This window comes from Melopsittacus undulatus, chromosome 9 (assembly GCF_012275295.1).
Source record: "Melopsittacus undulatus isolate bMelUnd1 chromosome 9, bMelUnd1.mat.Z, whole genome shotgun sequence".
NCBI classification, from domain to species: Eukaryota; Metazoa; Chordata; class Aves; order Psittaciformes; family Psittaculidae; genus Melopsittacus; species Melopsittacus undulatus.
In genome coordinates this window covers 44,655,183-44,670,843 of record NC_047535.1, presented here as the reverse complement: position 1 = coordinate 44,670,843, position 15,661 = coordinate 44,655,183, and the positions used below count along the sequence as shown (strand labels likewise).

At 45.5% G+C, this 15,661-nt stretch overlaps 1 protein-coding gene across 3 annotated transcripts in view; it reads right to left on the bottom strand.

The window, feature by feature from the left end:
* The window catches only part of FLNB (filamin B), a 70,723-nt gene that overhangs the window by 32,314 nt on the left and 22,748 nt on the right, over positions 1-15,661 (bottom strand). For all 3 annotated transcript variants that reach the window (XM_034066401.1, XM_034066403.1, XM_034066402.1), the window contains exons 2-14: positions 14,641-14,889; positions 13,572-13,669; positions 12,569-12,716; positions 8,925-9,043; positions 8,110-8,187; positions 7,218-7,380; positions 5,790-5,987; positions 3,971-4,108; positions 2,702-2,828; positions 2,018-2,154; positions 1,384-1,577; positions 924-1,037; positions 247-390 (exon numbers count right to left, since the gene is read on the bottom strand). In XM_034066401.1, coding sequence (XP_033922292.1) covers positions 247-390; positions 924-1,037; positions 1,384-1,577; positions 2,018-2,154; positions 2,702-2,828; positions 3,971-4,108; positions 5,790-5,987; positions 7,218-7,380; positions 8,110-8,187; positions 8,925-9,043; positions 12,569-12,716; positions 13,572-13,669; positions 14,641-14,889 — 1,907 coding nt within the window. The remainder of the gene's footprint in view (positions 1-246; positions 391-923; positions 1,038-1,383; positions 1,578-2,017; positions 2,155-2,701; positions 2,829-3,970; positions 4,109-5,789; positions 5,988-7,217; positions 7,381-8,109; positions 8,188-8,924; positions 9,044-12,568; positions 12,717-13,571; positions 13,670-14,640; positions 14,890-15,661) is intronic.

Genomic DNA, 15,661 nt, shown 5'->3' with positions numbered 1-15,661 from the left:
CAAGGGAAGAGTGAATTGCCCTGATTGCCCCAGGCTGCAGCTTCACTGATAGGAGACCTCTGAAATGTGAGCTTGTAAAACCAGAAAGCTTTTGTCAAGTGGACCAATTCCTACAAAACAGGAACAGAAGAACACACCTCCTTGAAGTTCACTGAAGGGTTTTATCATCCTGCTTGTAATGAGAAGTAGTTGTGAGCATGAATGTCCTACTTAGCAAGAATTAGTAACAGCCATCTCTGTACTTACCCTGAAGGGGCTATTGGGAACGTTGGCTCCTCCCCAGACAACAGAAATTGTATGTTTGATTGGTTTAACTGGCACATAGGAACAGGCAAACACACCATCAGGCTTGCCCTTTATCTGGATATCGATCGGGTTTCCTTCTCCATCCTAAAAAGCAGTAATACAGAGGGTTCCGGTACTTTAAAAATGTTTGTACTATTTGAACAGCCCAAGACTGTTCCAAAATGTGGTGCTGGGATTTGGTTTTCCCAGAGCTGCAGCTCAGAAACACTGAAGGAACACGCAAATCACACTCCTGTTAGATGAGGAAGACTTACACTTGCTCATTTCTAACACCATCCTACAACACATACTTTAACAAGCTTGCCTGAAATTCACAGACTCAAAGGCACTTCGGGTGCTTCCAAATGACAACTGCAGGAAATGACACCTTGCTTTGCTGAGGAGATTCCAAGTAAGGAAGCAAAGCCATGTGTTTCACATGCCACAGAGAAGTCACCTTGTCTTGAGTTAGGTTTGTTGCTTGACTACATTACACAGATCAAAGCGCAGAGCTTTGAGAGAATTACACATGCCCAGAATTAAGTGGTGTGTAAGTGAGCAGAAATACTTAAGGCACTTTTCTCAACAGCATTAAAGCCCTTTTGCTGAAGTTTCACATGCTGCCTTTGGCTTCTTACCTGTGCATACATCTTCAGAGGTGCTTTCCCAGCATCCTTGGTTTCCACTGTGAACTCAGCAGGATTGTTCACTATACAGCCAGTCCTCTCCAAGCCTGGGCCATAAGCCTTCACCTACAAAAACCACCCCAAGAGTCTTAGTTTGCAGTTCAGAAGGAGAAGTAAAACTAAGCAATTTATTTCTAAGTACCTTCCCCTTCCCACAAAACCCAGGAAGCATGGGATACAAGTAGGGACTAGTGTGAAAGCTGAGAATTTGGACTAATTCAGCAAGTCTTCATCACATTAAATCAAAACCACAACAGTGTTATTAGAAAAAGCTGGATAATATCTGGCTGGAGCATGGCAAATTCAGAGCTTTAAGCAGAGGCAGCTTAAGAATCAAGCCTATTACCAGAAGTCTTCAGAAATATCTCTACTGTAGTTATATCGCAGGAGTGAACTCTTTCTTATACACCACCTTATCTGGGTTGAAGTCTCCTGAAGCCGGTCGGATGAAGGCCATGTAAGGGCTGTCTTTGATGTCCTCGTCATCACACATGATGTGCACAGCATATTCACCGGGCTCTTTGGGCCAGTACTTCACATCACATGAGCCATCGTTCTTGTCATCACACTCAATTTTAGCCTGAGAAGGGCCTTCTATAGCAAAGCCTGAAAAAATAACAAGTAGGTTCCTCATGTTAGGTTTGTGTGGCTGCTAATTTAACACCCCTTCCCCACACTGATTTTTGTTAGCATTAATGACAACTGATTCTCTCTGTCACCCCTCTTCAGCAATATAAGAGATAATCCATCATTCCCTTTTGGATATCATCCCACAAAACCATAGCTTTACATTCCCCATCACACACATTCCTGTCTCTAGGATTTTCTTTTTCTTTCTTTCTCTCTTTCTCTCTTTCTCTCTTTCCTTCTTTCCTTCTTTCTTTCTTTCTTTTCTTTCATACTCTGATATAAGTTTGTGTCTAGACCAAAAGTCTTACAGACACATTTGGGGTTTTTTACTGCTGGGAAATCTATTGTTTCTCATGAGTCCATTTCTAGCATTGCAGTTGATAAACATTTCAGGCAAACTACGTAAAGAAACATACCAAGAGAGCCAACTTCTGTGCCAATGGACTCTACCACAAAATCAGCTGATTTGCCCACAACACCTTCATGCAATCCTGGTCCCCAGGCTCGCACTTTCTGAGGACCAGCTTCATGACCCACTTGAACTTCAAAGGGGCTGCAAGAGAAAAGCAAAGCGTGGTATTAGGAATAAGGACAAATACAGCATCCAGGCTTTTCCCCAGGCATTTTAATGAGGCTTTACATTGGATTCTCCAAATTAATAGATGCTATCATGTGGTGGCACAGTGCCCAGCAGACTCTTTCTCTAGCAGAGAGGTCATCCAACCCATCACCTACTTCCATCTTGCACCACAAATCCTGAGTGTCAAATCCTTGGTCTGCACTGCTTGCTGTAGCCCTGGGCACTGAAATAACAGATCCCTTCCAAAACTCACAGCAAAGTCCAAGCTGCATAATCCACCAAGTTTTATTGGGTTTTGTATTCATCATTTGGGTTTAGTGAGACTGATGCAAATCACCCATCAAAGCTTCTCAATATGAGCTGCTGCAGCCCTCAAACAGGCTGTAGATAAACTTTCAAAGCAATGCTTGCCACTAACTTGTCCCCCAGAGTTTCTTCAAAGGTCAGCATTGTTTTAAAGCCCACCAACTACACACCCCATCAAAGGGCACAAAACTCAAAAAGGCTTCTTCCAACTCACCTCTTTGGAATGTTGTGCCCACCCCATGTAATCATGACAACGTACTTCCCTGGGGTAGATGGATAATACTCAAACGCATATACACCATCCATAAAGCCTTTTTGTTTCACCAGCTCCTCCAAGCCCTCTGTTGAAAGATCAGTTCAGCATTAAACTTAACAGCTTCCATCCTGCTTTCAATTACTGAGACAAGTTCATGTTTTCTAGTATTTATTTTAGCTTGCAAGACTAAATTTCTTCCACCAAAAAAAAGAGAAAAGGTCAGGTTGTATGGGGAGTTAGTTCTAGTTGCCCTCTAGGACAAAGACAGCAAACACTTCCAGAAGAAATACAGCAGAAGGTATTTTAGCTTACCAGACTTAATAGATTCCCTTGTGTTTGATTTTCTTAGTCTGCAGTATGATGCATGTCATATGTTAAAACAGAAAAGCTTAACATTTGTCAGACTCCGCAACCACAAGTATGCAGGGAATGCCTACTTTTCATTTTCTTCAAGATGAAGAATTTAGGGAGAAAAGCTTAATACACTAAAATTTACATCGATATGTCTGTTGCTTTTTTTGCCCCCTTAACGCATTAATCCACACAGTCAGAGCACTGTGTGTGTGGAGGAGGTGAAGGCAATACAATGCACCTTTTAATGCTGTCTCAGCCTGGGGGGAGGTGACTGGCTCACAAGTACAACACCAGCACAGCAGCACAGAGAGCAGCAGCATGAGTGGAGCCAGCAGCCACCAGTGCTCCCATTGCCCCAGCCTGCCATAGCCCAGGCAGAGCCACATCCAGAGCTCTTGACACAGCACAGGACTTGGGAAAGGAGCCTGGTGGAAGGTCTTAATGTCACCCTACCCTGCTCCTGAGCCCAAGCATCCAGTGCAGCCAGAAGTGCTGCTCTGAGACACTCCCAGCTTTATGAGAGCAGGATTTTCACCCTGCCAAAAACCTGGAAAATGACTTACTCCTATGGATCAGATGAAGAAACAATGTGAATGCATACAGCTTGGAGGCTGCGGCAGGAAAAGGTGTGGATTTTCTCAGTTTTGCTAACCAATGTGCACTAAGACCTAAACCCAGGTGTAACCTTACCCAGCCCTGCAGATCAAAACCTTCACATTAAGCACAAAGTATCAGAAATTTGGCTTTTCATGGTGATACAAATCCCATCAGTTCCATCTGGTCATTATATCCTTGCTGCTCTTCCTTGTTGCAATCTCCACTTCCCCCCCTCTCCAAAACACATCCACAGCACAACTTCACCCCAACACTTACTGGGTCCCTTTATAGTCACTGCAAGGTCTCCACTCCCTGCTGCTCTGGTATCAACCTTGAAGTCAGCAGTTTCCCTCATGCGGACGCCCTTGGGCTGCAGACCTCTGCCAGTGGCACGACATGCGTTTGGATTGCAGGCTGCAAGGGAATTGCAGACATGAATACCTCTTTCACTCTCAACACACACGTAGCGTGGCCAGCCTGGAACAACCTTTAGATTAGTGTTGACTCAGGACAACCACAGCTTAGCTTTCAGCACAAGGTTTGATGTTATAACACTTAAGGCAGACAGTCAGCAGTCTGCACAGCCATTGTCTATGTCCCATGGCTTTGGGCAGTAAGTGCAGTCAGGCAATACTGACCCGCTATGAGGGCAATCTAGAATTAAAACAAATTCTGAAGCACTGTTGTTTTCCAGCTTGATGCCAGTTATCAACACAAACCTTTTACATGGCTATCACATACGGACATTCACCATACCAGGCACAATCTTCTTGACGCCTTTTGCACTGGGAGGCACACTGCAGCATGGGGTGAAGCTTCCCTTTGCAGATAAGCCCCCATGGACAGTATTATTGTGCTGTTCTTTCAGAAGCACGTGCCTGGAATAACTGCTATCAGTACAGCATAGTTCTACATGTGTTTTGCCAAGTGATGTCACATGAAAACCCCCTCCTTGCTGCAGCTCACACTTTCAGAAGCAAAGCCATTAAGCCTTCTGCAGACCAAAGCAGCCATGGGCAGGGGCAGTAGGTTACATATGGCTGAACTTAAGCTTATGCTTGACCCCTTTACTCCACGTGCTTCTCTAGGCTTGCAGAGAGGCTACATAAATAAGAACATGCACTTCTGACCAGTTTCTGTTACACAATCCCAGCTATCACAGGGTCTTCAACTCCAGAAACCTGAAGGGTTTGGAGACTTACACATAATGACAGCTTCCCATCAGTGTAAACCCAACATGCATTTCCCCACAACACACCGTGCTTACAGCAGGAGCACAAGTCTGCCAAGCTGCTCATTAGGTTTTCACTCATTTCAATAGCTGACAAGTTTCATCCTCACCCCTGCAGCAGCCAGCATCACTCTGCATCCTACAGTGGATGGTGTGAGCAAAGATCACATGCCATCTGCTAGCCCTGAAAACTCAGTGCCCAATACAGGAGTGTGCCCAATGTGGGGTGGGAGCAGCTCATAGAGCCCTTGCACAACTGTGTCAGGCAGCTTGTGGATAGGCCAGTTTCTCTGACTGGGACATACACCAATTGCAACTTTCTTCCCAGTGCCAACAAAAACAAAAGCCCTTTTAGCCAGGACAAGCTGCAGGCTGGAAGCTTACAGAAGCACACATGACGAAGCATCCTGCACACCTCTTACCAACTATGAAGCCATTAGCAGTGAAGTCCAAAATTCCACAAATGGAGGGTAGCTCAGGAGAGATGAGCAGAGATCTAAAAGCATAGGAGCACGTAAGGATGGAACAGAAAGCAAGTTAGGTGTCAGTTTAGGAGGAAAACAGTAAATACAGTCATTTGAGGAACAAAGGTGGAAAATAGCAAGACACTGCATAGCTGCATAAAACACTTCAAAACAAATAAGGGCAGCTTAATCAGAGGTCTAGGCAGAAAGGAAACTCTAGCAACAAAAGCTGTATTACTGTTAGAGAGCACTGGTTTGCCCTGTGAATACCCAGTGACCCACTGAACCAGGTCCAAGATGTTGAAAGGGATAGAGAATGCCCCAGGCAAAACCAAGCATATTCTGTGATCACACCCAAAAAGTGACCATCTACATTTAGGTGCATGTTTAAAAAGCATACCCTCTCCAACAAGAACAGTGCAAGGAGTTTTGGGGATTGCCTCCCCAGCAAAAGTCACTTTGACAATGTGAGGACCAGCTTGAACAGGTTTGTAGGTGCAACGGTAGACTTGGTTGCCTTTGTCTTCTATTGCAACTTCAGCAAGGCTTCTCCCCTGAGGATCCTCCACTTCCACGTTCACGTCACCCACACCAGCACCTGCAAGGGAAATAAGCCCAGCTGAGCCTTGGCTTTCCCACAGCAACACACAGTGCCTTTAGGATCACAGCCAGCTCTGTGCTCCACCAGCCATCCTCTGCTACCATTGCTAGGCACAGCCTAAATGTTCAGCTTCTGCTGACAGCAACCAGACATTCAAGTGGGGAGGGGGCAAGACAGGATAGAGGCATCTCCATGAAGCCATTAAACAGTATTACAATACCAAATACACATACAGCCTGGTTTATCCTGTTGCTACCACCCTGCAGCACCTCTGGCTCACGCTAGGCCACAACTTTACCAGTCAATTCAACTTCTCAAGCTTTAAAGCAGTTTAGGTGAAGAACTTGGGCCATGTGCATGATGGTCTGGACAAGGATCCTTCTCTGCTGGACCATACATATTCACTTCTGTGGCACCTGCTTCTCTCACATCTGATTCAACCCATCATGCAGCAAAAACAGTTTTCCAGACACTTCCAGAGGCCAGACATGTCTTTACATGATTCAGACCACTCCCTCTCCCAATTAGAGGCTGAACATAACACTTCCCCTCACTGTAACCACATTTCATTTTATTTCCAAGCACCCTTAGGCAGAAGGCAATTTAAAATATGCCACTCAGCATATTTTGGTGCTTAAATACTTCAAGTAACTGCCCTAAATAGTTTCACATTGTTCGAAATGAGTTAGCATTTGTAGCATCTTATTGACTCATTCCTCTAGGCTACAGCATTGGCCTAATAACAGGCATCAAGTCACATGATGGAGATGCCCTAATGAAGATAGTAGCCCTCTACTAATTACCATAGAGGTTGACACCAGTTTGTCATTGCAGTATGAACTCAAAGCAGCACTGTGGAGGTTCTTTCATAAAGCTAAATACAGAATGCATGAGGTGTTTACAGTTTACTCACAGCTCATCCTTCAGAGGTGGGCATTTCACATTCCTGTTTAAAATGAGTTTGGGGAAGAAACCAGCCAGGAACTTGCCTGCTGCCATTCAGCAAGTGCATGGCAAATTTATGGGTAAGGCTTAGCACCTTCCTGCCTCAGCTCAGCTCCATACTTCAGATGTTTCATACAAAGCAGCCTGGCTGTTATTTCACCTCTGAACTTGATGAGGCTGCAAATACTCATCCACTTTGTAGTTTGTTTATTCCTCCCAGGCTTAGGTGCTCCTCATGCTTGAGGAAGCTGCACAGATTCAGCACTCGTTCATCCTGCTTACCTGCTGTGTACAGGTCAAAGTAGGTAGGCTTGTTGGCAATGTTCCCTGTCGCCTCCAGTCCTGGGCCCTTTGCTGTTACTTTGCTCGCATCTCCCTGGGCTTTGTCAACGTTCACTTCAAATGGGCTCTTGGAAATGTGCTGCCCAGCAAACAGGACTGAAACCTAAAGACAGATGGTGTCAGCTCTGACGCACTGGGCAGAGGCAGAATCTGTGTCACTGCCATATAGCCAAGCAGGGGCTCAAACATCTGCATTCCTAGCACAGAGTCTATGCCTCAGACCATCCACCCCACAACCTTCATCCTGTCCATGCAGCAGAACTGATGGACACCTCCTTGAAATGGTGATGCTTGAATCTGGATGCACCAGTAAGAGGCAGATCACCATCCAGAGAGGAAGTGGCAGCAGAAGTTGCATTTATCTCTCCAAGCTGGCTGTGGGACCAGCCACTTGGGCCACTGCCAAGCAATGGGATCACCCCTAAACTTGCTTCTGCAGGTATCCTGGGACAGAGCTGTGTGGGGAACCTTCTCTGCACAGCCCCTATGATGTACAGTATCACGAACAAAGAAACGCCTCATAGAAACAACCTGGTACTTTCTCCTGTGTGTCTGTGACAACTCAAAACTGGCTTAATGAGCTGCAGGAAGTGACCCCATGTAAGTGGAGAGCCAACTGCAGCACCTGATACCCAAACATCCCCTCTCCCCTTGAGAAGGGGGCAGACCGATAGACTAGATGGAGAATGAAGGCCACACCAGCTTACGTTTCTTCAGGATGCCCCAAGTTACTCACGTTGCCAGCACGCAGGCAGCCCTCAGGGGCTCACGTTAACAACCAGAAGAGGAGCACATTTAGCAAGAGATTACTGGCTATTGACGCACAACCCACCTTGTGAGGTCCAGTAACCCTTGGCACATACTGAACTGAATAGGTCTTGTTTTTGTCACTCGATGGTGTTATCTTTGCCTAGGAGAGAAAACACATGCACCATTGAGCTGTGCCTACACACACCAACCTAAGCCTTCTCTGGGTAGCGCTTGATATTGTGAACTATTTCCAGAGTCAGACTTGCTGCTGTGAGAGCAGGATCCTTGCTGCCTCCTCTTCTCATATGGAAAATCCCCATTGGTTTTATTATTCCATGAGACAAAGCAAGCTACCTTATCCCCACCCCCAGCCCTTTTCCTTGCTGTTAATTGCTTTACTAAGGCAAGCCAGAACTGAGGAGACGTGAAGTCCAACATACAGCTGTATTTTTCTGGAATGCTGTAACATGATCAAGTGGAGCACTTGGATGAGAAGTTTCTATAAACATTAAAACCAGCATTTTAACTCAGAATGATTCATGGCATCCAAATAGCTGCTTTAGCCATTCTTGCAGAATGAGTAAGGGCAGACAGTGATTTAGTGATGTATGTTATCTAAAAACATAGACACTTGGCTAGTCAAGCTGAAGTACTACAACTACCGGACATTGGAGTTATGTTGCTTAATTGCAGATAGTGACATTTTCTTCAAGTTCATCCAGTAAGGCAATTATGAGGAAAATCTTCAGGCTTGCACTTTTGATAGATAGTGTTTTGCAATTTCCTTTTAGATTACTTATCTGCTAAGACCTCACTTGTGAAAGATGAAGGTTACTGAACAAACTTCAGCACTCACACCAGCTTTACTTCTCTACACAAAGTATTTACCATACGTACCTCTTCTCTGTTTCCTTCCGGATCCTCTATGAAGACCATCAGGTCTCCCTGCCCAGCACTGATGGTGTCAACTGTGAAGATGGCAGGCTGCTTCACCATGTTCCCATGAGGCTCGACCCCTGTGAGACAGACACGAGCTGTGCATTATCTGCTGCTACAAAACCCAGGAGATACTTCAGAGGCTACCTGCAAGCCATCCAATCCACTCCCTCAAACAAGCCCCCAGCACCAGCTTCCCCAGGCCTCTCCACCAGCTGCCCGGAGCATCACATCCACAACCATCCCTGCTCTTACAGTATCAGCATTGTAAAAATTGTTTGAATCCCAGTGGCTCAACCCATATCCTGGGCTGCATCAAAAGGAGCGTGACCAGCAGGGCGAAGGAGGTGATCCTGCCCCTCTGCTCTGCTCTCGTGGGACCTCACTTGGAGCATTGTGTGCAGTTCTGGTGTCCTCAACATCAAAAGGACATGGAACTGTTGGAACAAGTCCAGAGGAGGCCACGAGGATGATCAGGGACTGGAGCACCTCCTGTATGGAGACAGGCTGAGAAAGTTGGGGCTGTTCAGCCTGGAGAAGAGAAGGCTGCGTGGAGACCTCATAGCAGCCTTCCAGTATCTGAAGGGGGCTACAGGGATGCTGGTGAGGGACTCTTCCTTAGGGACTGTAGTGATAGGACAAGGGGTAATGGGTTAAAACTTAAACAGCAGAAGTTTAGACTGGATATAAGGAAGAAGTTCTTTACTGTGAGGGTGCTGAGGCACTGGAATGGGTTGCCCAGGGAGGTTGTGAATGCTCCATCCCTGGCAGTGTTCAAGGTCAGGTTGGATGAAGCCTTGGGTGATATGGTTTAGTGTGAGGTGTCCCTGCCCATGGCAGGTGGGTTGGAACTGGATGATTTTAAGGTCCTTTCCAACTCTATTCTATGATTCTATGATCTCGGGATCTCTGGACGAGTCAGGAACTCAGCTGGCATCTGGTTTCAGGTGAAAGCAAGTTACTGGGTTTGCCTGAGCAATGTATGGAGGGTCCACTCCAGAGCTTATGAGTGCCCAGCTGACACTGAGAGGGCTACGTGCAGTAGGAGCTGCCCTCTTTCACACAGCTGAATGCTGCAGTGGTCCTGCAGTACTGGAAGGGCAGGTAAGGAAGGCAGGAGGTAAATTTTGGGAAGCCTTTTGGTAAAGGTGCTACCCTAGAGCCAAGGGTGAAAGATTTTTCTAAGCAAGACTGTTCTTACCTATACTGTCCCATTTTACTGCACTTTCAGAACTCAGCTGTACAGACACTGCTCAGATTTACTGGTCTTTGAAAGCTGCTTAAACAGCCTTGCCAGAGTGAACACTGTACAAATGCACACAGGAACCTCTTTGAACCATGAAAATCCTCCAATTCGGTGCCACTTCCACTTCACTTTTAATCAGCGTTTCCTTATTCCTCAGCACAGGGCCTGCCACAGCAAACACCAGCAGGATTTCATCATCTCCCTACATGTAGCCCCAGGTTATGACACCTGTCATGATGGTGTCAGACTGAGTGGGTGGAAGAACTTCCCAAAGTTACGGGTTCCAGACTAGCCCAAACACATATACCCTTCCTTCCAAGGGAATTACTCGCTGGCTTATTCATAAAGCTGTGGGCACTGCTGCTCCATCGCACAATTAGTGGAAAGTGCAACGTCTGATAGATTATAAAGGAAGTGGTTGTGAACAACAGAATTCCTGAACTTGTTTATCTTCAGAAAACAATAACTTGAGAGCAATGCAAGGAAGATCATGTTTTTACTAGGAAATCTGAGCATTTTGATAAGGTGTTAACAATTGACATATTCATTCTTTCAAACTAAGCCCTAGATTATCATCTAGTTTAAACAGCTATAAATTCACTCCGTGTATCTTCAGTCCACCACACAAGCATTAGGATACAGTATTTGAGTTAAGTATCCCTCTTTCTGCAAGCGCAAGGAGAGCTTATCCTCAGGAGACAGCTTCAGCCAGGACAGCATCAGTCACAGAACTTATCCTACATTGCAACTTCTGGGTTTTACTCTTTTATCAGAGATCTGCTTTGATGGTTAAATGAAAACTCATAGTGCATCAAAGAGGATCTGCACCATTTTGTACAGCTCACTTCAAATCAGGTCTACACACAGCAGCCCTCAATGTAAACCACCACAGTGTCCAGGGTCTTGTGCTAGCACTAAGACTCATGATGGGAAGATACAAGCAACATGCATGGAAAAACAACAATAACCAATGCTAAAACTGACCCACGTCACACTTGACAATCACCTTTCTCTGGAAGCATGAAGACCTGTTACTCATGTGTCCAAAAGACCCTGCCCACTTTGGTAGTGAGCCCTTGCTGCTGGAGTCACCTTTCAGCTCTGACGTATGCTAGCACTCAGAACTGTCAATTATAGTGACCCTGTTTTGGCAATTAACATTGAGAAAACACCCATTTTTCAAGAAGAGCTGTTCCCCCTTCGTCATTTACATTACAATGGCTCCAGAGTACGTATGCATGGAAGCAGATGACAAAGTAATTGCAGTTTTTGAAAGAAGAAAATTACTAAAGCCAGATTTTACAGCTGAGGCAGGTTGATCAGTCATTGACACAGTAAGTGGAGTACAGGCAGTCTATAATTCGGGGTCTGACAAATGTGTCTGTGCATTGTGGTTTGTGGAAGGCACCAATAAAGGACGTAAACCCCAAGCAGGGTAAGTGCTAAAACCCACTTCTGACTTTAATGACTGCTCTTCAGTGCACAGTGACCATGTCCATTCATTCCATTAGTTAAGTCTCAATGGAAAATCAAATTTAAAGAAGAAAAAATAATGGAATGGAGAGCAAAGAACAATGTTTCAGTGATGTTTTGCTACATACCAAGCATAGTAAAGGTACAAATGTGTTATTCATTCAGCTGTGATTGTATTCCAATCTGGAGCAGACCACATCAGAAGCTACAGGAAATTATCCATTTAAAAGCTAAATTAGAAATAAGAATGCCTATGTAGATCTACAGTTGCATAAACATCTATGGACAAGTCCTTCCAATTAGCAAACAGCCTTTGCAACAAAGGCTCGGCACTATATAATGTTTGAAGTGTCACAACCCACCTTTGCACATTCACACCTCTTGATAGATACAAATACCTTATTTAGAATTAGTCTACCCTAATACACATCTGCCATCAAGCCTGGGAAACTGGAGGCTGCCTCTAGAGAGAGCCTGCTCAGGGACACACACAGATGTCAAGAGGCTTTTCCTCTCTAAAGGAGCTCTTTATCACAAGAAGCATTCACTGCTAGATCAACAACTGTCAGCAGCAATACTGTTTACAGCTTCAATCTCACACTGAGATTGTTTCAGCCCCGTATCATGCTACTTCTTCCAGCTGTGCACTGCAAGGCTGGAGCTTGCAGAACAGGTTCAGAGACTTTGGGGAATTTACATGTTAGAACTAGGAGTGTCTTTTGGACTATATCCACGTACTTCTGAAACCAGGCACCACACCAAGAGCATACAAGTGAAACTTTGAAGTCAGTTACTGTGGGTCTGGAGTTCAACACAAGCAGAAAACCCCACCCAGCTTTCTGAAGAGTTAAATCCTCTGTGCAGCTTAAGCTCAGCAAGTCCTTACCTCTGCCATAAGCCCTTGCCTTCTTTGGATTCAGTTTGGGCTTTAAAGGAGCTCCTGGTTTCAGCTTGGCTTTGGGGAACTGGGACAGGTAAGTCATTACAGAGTGTTCATCCACATCAGGGTGGATAATTTCTTCAGGGGTAATAACCTGAAAGACAGCACAATTAAGTATATTGTACCAGTGCTTAGTTACCGCATGTCAACACAGAAACACAGCTATGACACAGTCTTACATTTCAAAACTCCCACATGCTACTGCAATTTCTTACATTTATTTTCCCTTTGATACCCACAGCACCATTTATTATCTCATGGCAAGAAAATAAAGAAGCTCATTATGGCCCCAGTGTGGTTTGGGGGCTTTTTGGTGCATTGATTATTAGGGGTTTTCAGGAGACTGCATCAAACTAAATGACAGCAAAGGCAAGACAGTGATAGCTACGTTCTCCTCGAAAAGAAAAAGGGGGATCATTAAAACTGAAAGAATCACTGAAAGATAATGAAAGAATCACTAATCCTGTGTGCTACAAGCTGCTCCAACAGAGACTTCAGCAATTCCAACCAACTTTATCAGCATGAAAACAACCCTGTTTTCAATACCCTGTTCCGTGCTTGAGAGTCATCTTTGCAGGTGATTTCCTAAACCAGGTGAGGGCTAGGTTTTAAACTGTGGAATTCAGTGCAGCAAAACAAACTCACTCCAAGGGCTATCAGAGCAGGCACTGCTCCACATGCACTTTTCCCCCACCCCACATGCTGCAATACCAGCTGCCTTCAGTGGAGACACCTGCACAAAACCTACAGCCAGAGCTCTGAAACCAAATAGTGTGTTTCATTACAATTTGCCCTTTCTCAGGCAGCTTCACCTGAGTAAACTGTAACCTCTGGAAGCCTCCAACAACTTCACCTGCTTGATGAGTTTAAAATGAAACCGGTCACAAGCACAGAGCTATGTGCTGTGCTCCCACAGGCAGCCTGCATCCCAGTGCCCACACAGCCTCACCTGTGGCACACCCAGCCAGTCGTCCGCCTGTTGCATGGCTTCACGGGCATTGTCAACCGGCTTCTTTGGGTCCCAGGTCTCCCAGTCAGGACACAGGCCTGAAAGCACATTTCAGTTGTTAGGGGTTATCTGCAAAGGAGCTTCCCTCACTGAAGAAACCAAGTGCAAGCTCCACCGCCACTTGTATTACACTGCTGTACAGAAAGACAGTCAGAACTTGGCAGAAGCAGGCAAAGCAAGATGAGTGTGTGCTGCTCACTGAAATGATTCTGAGACAACAACCAGGCCCTTACAGCACAGACAGTAACAGCAAAATCAAAAAGACCCAGCCTGCCTTTCAGCTAAATAATAATATATAGCTTGTCACACAACTGCACTGATTTAAAGTTAAGTTGTGCAAGACACCACTCTAAATTCAGAATGAATACATCTGCCCATCCTTTATGTTCAGAGAAACATAAAGGCTTTCCTGCAGCAAATTTGGAAAAGAACATTTCAAGTGCTTGCTATGGCACCCCAGACTGTATCAGATGAACACCAGCAAGCGCACTAGCAAGGCTGTTTTACAAGAAGGTGAGGAAACTGTGCCTTTTTCACACTTCATCACATTATTCGCCTTAAGTAGCACAGCCTCAGCTTGCTAAACACTGAAGTATCAGGTAGTGTACAGCTTCTGGCTGCTCTGTGCTCCCTTTGCAATCCTATTTCAGCAGAACACACGAAGCCTCCTGCTGCGCCCTGAAGTTGAAAGGTTGTTGGCACTTGCTGTGAGAACAAGTCTTTCTTGCATTTAGAAGCCAGCATTTGCGCCTTTGTCCCTTGCACCCAATACAAAGCTTAGACCTGGCGCCTCCGATAATGCAATCACATTCTGCTTTAGGCCAGTATTTCTCTTGGCCAACTCATTTATAACTCGCTGCTTCCCACAGCCAGCCTCTTTGGACTTGGGTTTCTTTAAAGCCTCACTCTGTCTCCAGCTCAGCAGTGAAAACCTCCTCCAGGAGAACAGCAGAGCAGCTACAAGGACAGCAAGCAAGGAAAACACTGACCATCAGAGCAAAGGACTCACCTGGAGCACAGCTGTCAACCAGAGCCCCCAGTGCTTTGCCATCCTGCCAGTTCTGATTGAAGTTCGTGATTGGCAAGTAAGGAATTTTGTTCTGGATCCAGCCCAGCAGCCTCTGCTTAGGGGTCTGCTTCTTCGCATCATCATCACCTTCATCCTCCCACACTGGCATGGAAATGGAGTAGTGGAGGATAAGGGTCCATATCAGGCCAAGGATCAACTTCAAGTTTCCATCAACTATGGCTTTACTATCTGGAAGACAAAAGACACATAACTGTTTACTTCCCACCCTAAAGAGGCATGTTTTTAAAATACTGTGCCTGCACCCATGCTCAGGCAATCAAGGACAAGAAAAGCAGCCCAGGTCACTGCAGACACTTGCTTAAGCAGAGACATCATTCTTCATGCCCTGTATTAGACAGGAGGGAAGAGAGGAGTCCAAGCACTCAGTGCTCTCCAGCTGTCTTGAGAGCTCTGTGCTCTCCAAGGGTCGTGGGACTTGCCCTTGAAGCTTTACAGCATTAAGCTTAGAAGAATTGGCAGTTCTCTGGTATTTTGCATTTGGATGATACGTGCCACCTGTTATATTTAATGGCATTTGTATCTTACGAAAGAGGCCAAACAGCATGTGACGGAGTTCACAAGAACAGCATCCCAACAGGGGTTGCTAAAAGCACCATTTAGGAAACCACATTTAGATACATCAACATGCCTCCTCACACACTGCAACAGTTTGCATTAAAAATGATAGCAAGAAAACACTGCTATATGATGAAGTCCAGGAAAGCCAGAGTTTGGAATTAGAACAAAATCCAGACATATCATGACCTGCACACAAACGGCAAAGTGGAGAGTGGAGGCCTATGGAGCATCCTTTGCACCATCACAGTCCTGCCTGCACGAAAAGCCATCCTTTCACTGCGGAGCCAGCTCTGGCTTTTCCATGTTATGCTCTAGCCTAGCAAAGGTTTATCACCACAGCAGCTCTACTTTAAGACACACCACGCAGCTAAGACTAAGGAAT